The sequence below is a fragment of the Olea europaea genome, unplaced genomic scaffold, assembly GCF_002742605.1.
Source record: "Olea europaea var. sylvestris unplaced genomic scaffold, O_europaea_v1 scaffold1955, whole genome shotgun sequence".
Lineage (NCBI taxonomy): Eukaryota > Viridiplantae > Streptophyta > Magnoliopsida > Lamiales > Oleaceae > Olea > Olea europaea.
This window is the reverse complement of record NW_019237393.1, coordinates 81,543-89,042: the sequence shown is the minus strand read 5'-3', so window position 1 is coordinate 89,042 and position 7,500 is coordinate 81,543. Positions and strand designations below refer to the sequence as shown.

Sequence of the window (7,500 nt, the reverse complement as noted above, 5' to 3'; positions counted from 1 at the left end):
GGGGACCTCTATGATATTTTTGCTTTTCTTTTACCGAAATCTTTTTTTTTTTTTTTTTTTCATTCGAGCTCAAATAAAATATTTTCTTGACAGAAGCACCATTGTCGTTTACTTTTATCACCTTCTCAACAGATCCTCTCTCTAGTCTCACCCTACCCCCACATCCCACCCCATACCGAGTTTTCCTTTGAATTCCAATCACAACAAGAATTCAAAGTAAACTCCCTCACCTATAAATACATATATTATAAGAAAATGTTTTCAAAGCATTGAACTAGAGCGTTTCTAAATAGAAGAATTTGTGTGTTCTGGGACTGGGAGGAGAAGAATCGTGAAGGGGTAATATAACAAGATTTTTCTTAAATAAAACCCATATGGGAATTTGTACTTCCAAACCCAAATCCTTAAAGGAAAGTAATTTTCACGGATCAGGTGTTATTCCGACCCAGAATAAGGACAACCCTGTTCCGGCTGGGGATAATAATGTCAACGGTAATATCGAAGAAATTTCCAGCAATTTTGATGAGAAAAAAGAGGATTTGGAGGTAGGTAAGAAATCGCCGTTCTTTTCTTTTTACAGCCCGAGCCCAGCTTATTTTTTCTCGAAGAAGTCTCCGTTGAGATCCCCGGCGCCGGGGAATGGGACACCGAGGAGAATTTTTAAAGGAAAATTTCCACCGCCGTCTCCGGCAAAGCACATTCGGGCACTGCTAGCAAAGCGGCATGGGACGGTGAAGCCGAATGAGGCGACGATTCCGGAGGGGAAAGAGGTGGAAGCGGGGGCAGGTTTGGATAAGAGTTTTGGGTTTTCGAAGAATTTCTATAACAAGTATGAGGTGGGAGAGGAAGTGGGTAGAGGCCATTTTGGATATACTTGTAGGGCCAAGTTCAAGAAGGGGGAGCTTACAGGACAGGAGGTTGCTGTTAAGGTCATTCCAAAAGCAAAGGTTTGGATTTTTCTCCATTTCTTTTCAAATTTTGCTTACTGTTTAGTGTTACTGAATTTAGTATTTATTTGTATTTGATCTATGCGATTTTTGCTTCTTTTGGGGCAAGTTAATGGATTTGGGAGATCTGATCTGCAGGAAATAGATCAATTTTTTTTGTGAATATGGGTCAAAAAAATCAAATATTTTATTTCATCTATTCAAAATTTCCAATTTGAATTGATTTTTCAAGTACAAGAAATGTCTGTTACATGTTTGTTACAGTGATTCATTAAGTTTGAAAAGGTCTATGATTTTTCCCTTGAAGTCTTGTGGATTTAAAATGGGGGTGTGAGCGAACCCATGTGAGTTTTATTGGTTAATACTACCTATCAAAAAAGAAAAAAAGGTTTTATTGGTTAATACTGCAGCAGTTTAAAATGTGATCTTGTATTTGGGGACGGTGGTTCTTGTGGAAAGGAATCAACCTCCTATTGCTGCTAATGGTTGAGGATCAGATCTAGCATTAGTTTCGGAGGTTGAATATGTGGTTGGCGCTTGGATCAAAGACTCTGGACAATATCTGTTATGTTGTTGTTCCAGTAGCTTCTTGGTCTAGCGGCTGTAGATGAATAATTCTAAACTGAATGCTTGCAGATAGAAGTAAAGAAGGAAATGCTTTTTACCTTCTTTATGCAATCTTGCGGGTGTTCTTTGTTTTAAGACAATGGAAGCTTGAAACTTCATGAGTGTCCCTTAGATTATTGAAAATAACAGGTTCTTTGTGTCAAGATTTTATATCTTTCACTTCTTGTGGTAATAAAAAGAGTTATTGCAATAAAAGTTTCTGAAGGCCCTGATTCAGAGGCACATTTAGTGGACCAAAAAAATGATTAGGAACACAGGCAGGTAATGCTGGGAGAAACTAGTATATTTGCTCTGTGGGGTATGTCTCTAGTTCCCTTGTTGCAGAACGGGTACCCATTTACGTGTCAACCTTACCTGAGGAAAATTTTTGGTGATGGATTATAGGAAACAATTGGGGATGTGCCTCTAATTGATGAACATATAGTTCATAGTTCATTCGGGTGTCAATGTATATTTCCAAATAGGTTAGGATACTTAAGATGTATGAATAGAATGCAAAGCTGCCTATTGTGATTAGGATTCATTAATTCATTTTAACTCTCATCTAAAATCGTGTTTGATATGGCAGTACTGGGGTATGAAAAATATTGCAATAGATGGCAGTAATGTGATTCTCAGCTATATAAGAATATGGGGTATGTGGTCGGCTCAAGTTTTCGGTAGTTAGTACCATATGAAAGATAATTTGTCATCAAGTTTTTGTTCAAATTTTAGGACTCTTTTCAGGTTTTTTGGGCTCTTATGTAGTATCTGTCTCTAATTGTGATTATCTCTCATGTACAGATGACCACAGCTATAGCTATTGAAGATGTAAGAAAGGAGGTGAAAATATTGCGAGCATTGACTGGACATGACAATCTAATAAAATTTTATGATGCATATGAGGACCACGATAATGTCTACATAGTGATGGAGTAAGCTTTGATTGCTTAGTTTTAATCCTGTCTTATATTCTTCAATTACTAAAAAATGGTAAATGCCACACCGACATGGGTTGGATGGTATACAAGTTGTCAGATTAGTGCAAATTTGCTTGATTTTTTATTATTATTATTTTTAAATTATATTCTGCGATTTTTTTAAAAAAAAAATTATATTCTGCGAAAAATTTCAAATTATCATTTTGAAATTTACGGAGTTATAAGCTTTTCTTTAGTTATTCTACTGACCTTTCTTCTTGTTTCTAATAAAAATTCTTTCTCAGGTTATGTGAAGGAGGGGAGCTTTTGGATAGAATACTTTCAAGGCATGTGTTTGGTTTTGGTGATACATGCTTTTTATTTTTAGTTTTAAATGTTTTGAATCAGATAATGTTGGTGAAAACATCAAATACATGTTCCAGCAGTCAATAGAAACTAGAAAATCAAATGTCGTCTCTTTGCAGCAGGGGTGGGAAGTACACAGAAGATGATGCGAAGACCGTGATTATACAGATTCTGAATGCTGTTGCATTCTGCCATCTTCAGGGGGTGGTGCACCGGGATCTTAAACCAGAGGTAGGATTTATAAGGAGATACTTTTAGTTCTAAAGGCTTATTAGTTTTTTACTTGGCTCAAAAGGTAAACTGTTTATCTATTATTAGACGTTCAAGCATGAACTATTTCATGGGAAAAGAAGACACTTTATATGCACTATTAGTAATTAAAATAGTTGAAGTCTTCTTATTACCAATAAGGGGTGCAGATGGTAAATGATGGAGAGAGAAGATAATTTGCTGTAGGTTTTTGCTATTTTGCTGATTAATATCAATTGGAAATTAGTATTATGTATTTGTTTTCTTATGTTAGATTTGCAACTGTTGTTCATTTTATACCATATTCTTGCCTAACTGTAGCTTGTTGCTGGATCAGAATTTCTTGTTTACATCCAAGGATGAAAACTCACAGTTGAAGGCGATAGACTTTGGGTTATCAGATTTTGTGAAACCAGGTTTGTCCTCCTCTATTTATATATTCAATGTTTGGAATGCACTATTGGACAATGACTGGATGGTACAATGAACAAGATTTTCCTCTTTTTTTTGAAAGCATAATGAACAAGATTTTAGGTTCTTCCTCTTCTTCGTACAGTCAAGTCTTGTCCAATCCTTGCTACCAAACCTGCTAAGTGTTGATAATTGCTCAAGGCAGTCATTGACATAGCTAAACAATATCATTCTAAATTTTTTGCAGATGAAAGACTTAATGACATTGTTGGCAGTGCATATTATGTAGCACCCGAAGTGCTACACAGAGCATACAGTACGGAGGCTGATGTTTGGAGTATTGGTGTTATAGCATATATATTATTATGTGGAAGCCGCCCATTTTGGGCTCGAACTGAGTCTGGGATCTTCCGTGCCGTCGTAAAGGCAGAACCTTCTTATGAAGAACAACCTTGGCCTACTTTGTCGCCAGAGGCAAAAGACTTTGTCAAACGCCTACTTAATAAGGACCCCCGGAAAAGAATGACTGCAGCTCAAGCCATGTGTTGAGTATCTTATCTTGCACAAATCATATGTATATTTCATTAAGATTTTTGAAAGGTTACTTAAAAAAGTTTTCTGCTACAGGTCATCCATGGATAAAAAATAGTAATGATTACAAAGTGCCTTTGGATATACTAGTATTCAAACTTATGAAAGCTTATATGCGTTCATCTCCACTCCGGAAAGCTGCATTAAGGGTGAGTATTTGTTATAGAAAAATACCACTGCCACATTTTCTTAATGATATTCCATGAAGACAATTGACTTCAAGTAGTGCAACCATACCATATAAGTTGATATCTTCTGTGTAAATCGAATAATCCACCCCACTTCTGCTCTTATTCTAGTACACGATTATCCTTTTCAAAAGGTCCCCATCTGTAATTATCATTTTATATATGGACTTCAGCATCCTTTTCATCCAAGGCAAAATATCTCTCTGCATCAAAGTACGTGGAGTTCTTCTCTTGGAGTATTAGATCTAGAACTGTGAGTATGGGGAGGGGGAAGTATCTTTCATAAGCCCCCTCTTGCACGTCCAGATCTGTATCTGCTTGGACTAGTTTAGGTTTATTAGCCATTGAACAAACTGTCCTTTTCTTTACTCTGTGCCTGTACGTCCAGAGAAAACTTCTATGGTTCATTCGGTAAGGAGGATTGGATAGAAAAAGATAGTGTTAAAATAGAAAAATAAACCATATATGACTAATGATGTTGATGACGAACAAATATTGACATTCGGGGTAGGTTATTATGGAATTCTAGAACTTGTCAAGTACATGATTACAGTGAAAAGAAACCATGTATAATTTGTTCTGGGAACATCTAAGATAATCATAACTTTCTTTTATTATGCACTTGGAAGATCCTGGAAGATTGGTAGCTACTGCTTGCCTTGAAAATGATGGCAGAATTTGTCCTCAGATTGCAATTCACAGCATTTCATTTCTCTCTTGTTTCTTCATATTAGAGATACTTTTAACTTTTGAGAACGTATAATTTTTTTACCACTCTTATGGCTTATGTATTAATTTCTCTGCTTGGACTTTGCAGGCTATATCCAAAACGTTGACTGTAGACGAGCTATTCTATTTAAAGGAACAATTTGCACTTATGGAACCAAACAAAAACGGTGCCATAAGCTTAGATAATATCAAAGCGGTTTGTGTTCTTTAGATTCTTATAATCTTTTACTAATCATAATTTCATACGTGGTCTCAATTTCGGTTACTCTCTCAGGCCTTGACGAAGAATGCGACTGATGCCATGAAAGAGTCACACGTCTACGACTACCTTGATTCGGTATGTTTCTGACTATTGTGATCATGTTTGATTAGGCTTAAGACGAGTACTTAAAAAAAGTCAATTAGCAAGTTTCAGAATAAATAATTTCTTCAATTGATCGAAATTGATATAACAGTAAGGTGAGAGTAGTTTTATAATTAATTTTTTTTTTGCTTAAAATGTAATTTATCCATACATGTTTGGAAATGAAAAACAATTTATTACTTGTTTTGGAGCTTAGCCAAACATGCTTGTCTGTGCATAATCAGTCTTAGTTTTTGTTCTCTTGGATCTTCTGGTGCTAATTGATTTTCGCCTGTGTCTTGGCAGCTTAATGCTCTTCAGTACAGAAGGATGGATTTTGAAGAATTCTGTGCTTCTGCATTAAGTATCCATCAGCTTGAAGCTCTTGAGCGGTGGGAGCAACATGCTCGTTGTGCCTATGAACTCTTCGAGAAGGAAGGAAACCGGACTATCATGATTGAGGAATTGGCTTCGGTATTTAGTTTCTTTTACGAGTTCTATCGAGTTATTTTTTCCCTCTGCTTGTGATCGAATCATTAGAAGCCATAAGTTCTAGAAACCATAAATCTGATTTTCAGAATTTTGCGTTGTTCCAGGAGCTTGGTTTGAGCCCATCTGTCCCCGTGCATGCTGTTCTCCACGACTGGATTAGACACACGGATGGAAAGCTTAGTTTTCTTGGATTTGTAAAGCTGTTGCACGGTGTTTCCAGCCGATCTCTAGTGAAAATGCAATGACAACTTCGACGCCTATCTAAACCAGACTTTACTTCATGCCTGACAAGCTACCGGGAATTAGAAAAGGCGGGATAAGATGCCATCAAAATTCTTTTCTTGAAGATTTGCACCTTCTGCAAAATTTATTGGTGCCGTGTGATTTTCGCTGATATGAGGTTCAAGCGTCGGGCTGTTAGCTCCCTCTTTGATGTTGGACGACCTGAATGGGTCTATGACCCTCGTGCTCTTCAATAATGGCATCAGATCACCTACATTACGACCGTGAAGCTCTAATTGGATGTGTAATTGGAAGTGAAATTATTTGTTGGCTGGTTATGGGACTTTCTTACCTTGAATCTTCTTGACATATTGGACAACCTTGACGTCTTCCACTGCGTTGTATCTTCATCTGTTCTGTACGCTAGAAAATCCATTGATTTTTTGAGCATTTCTACATTTTATCTTCTTGTTGGCTTCTATACCAGATCTGAAAGAATCGGTCACAGTAATGTTATCATGGTCTGAATATAAGTGGCGTGCCTCTGGATTAAACTCGCTCAACTTCTAGGTTTCGTCTAAATAACCTCAAGTTGGCTTCAAGACCATTAAAAAGCTGGCTTAAGCATTGGAGTCCAAGAGAGGAGGAGTGAAAAAGAAATGCTCTAAGTGCAAAACGAATTAGAACTGTTGATTCGTGTCTACGTGAATTTGTTAACATTTGTCAATTTTAAACTGAACCAAGATTGAAAAAAAATAAAATAAAATAAAATAATAATAATAATAATAATAATAATAATAATAATAATTTACTTGTGCCTTCAAGATATGTGATAAGCCCTTTTTTGTTACCCATTATTTTATATTGGACCACATTACTCTTTTTACGGTAATCATTTTTAACCACATTCTTCATTAAAAGAATATTACACGCAAATTAAAAAAATTTCCTACTTTTTAACCATTCTCGATCAATCTACTATTCTATAATACAAATTTCAAAATTAAAGGGGCTCAAACACATCCTTATTAGTTCAATAATTCAATTTATGTTTTTATAAATTTACTTGTCAATTCACTTCTATTGAATCTTTAGGGTTGAACAATGATTTACTACAATATTTTCTTTGTTTATTTCGCAAAGAGCGAATTCGAAAGCTCTGATCTAATAATCTTGTATTGAGACCAATGTAATATTGTTGTAATACTTATATTAAGATTGTTATACATTGAGATGCATTGATATTTTAGATTAATATATTTGTGTTTTTGTTGTAAAAGGTAAGTTTATTAGGATTTAGATGTGAATGACAATTGTACCTCTACAACCTTAGAAATTATTACTATTGTATCTCTGATTTCGCCCTATAAATACAAAGCTTTTGTTCTTAATAAAACACACACAAGCCTATTGACTTATCTCTATTTTTTTCTTTA

General features: G+C 35.6%; 1 protein-coding gene across 2 annotated transcripts; it reads left to right on the top strand.

Moving 5' to 3' along the window:
* The first annotated feature begins 95 nt into the window (after nt 1–95).
* LOC111379231 (CDPK-related kinase 5-like) lies at nt 96–6,580 on the top strand. Of its 2 annotated transcripts, none has more exons than XM_023002573.1 (11): nt 96–947; nt 2,358–2,488; nt 2,779–2,820; nt 2,962–3,070; nt 3,426–3,504; nt 3,747–4,043; nt 4,127–4,239; nt 5,096–5,203; nt 5,282–5,344; nt 5,657–5,824; nt 5,947–6,580. In XM_023002573.1, the coding sequence occupies exons 1-11, from the start codon at nt 375–377 to the stop codon at nt 6,085–6,087; spliced, it is 1,824 nt and encodes a 607-aa protein (XP_022858341.1). In that variant the 5' UTR covers nt 96–374; the 3' UTR covers nt 6,088–6,580. The 2 variants fall into 2 exon arrangements, with proteins under 2 accessions (XP_022858341.1, XP_022858340.1); XM_023002572.1 differs by having other exon boundaries at nt 2,959–3,070.
* The last annotated feature ends 920 nt before the right edge of the window (nt 6,581–7,500 follow it).

Excerpts from the sequence above, each read along its gene's own strand:
- LOC111379231 (XM_023002572.1), top strand. The coding sequence starts at position 375 with ATGGGAATTTGTACTTCCAAACCCAAATCCTTAAAGGAAAGTAATTTT. Across the intron at positions 3,071-3,425 it reads ACCGGGATCTTAAACCAGAG|AATTTCTTGTTTACATCCAA; the intron begins GTAGGATTTATA and ends TTGCTGGATCAG. Across the intron at positions 5,825-5,946 it reads TGATTGAGGAATTGGCTTCG|GAGCTTGGTTTGAGCCCATC; the intron begins GTATTTAGTTTC and ends GCGTTGTTCCAG.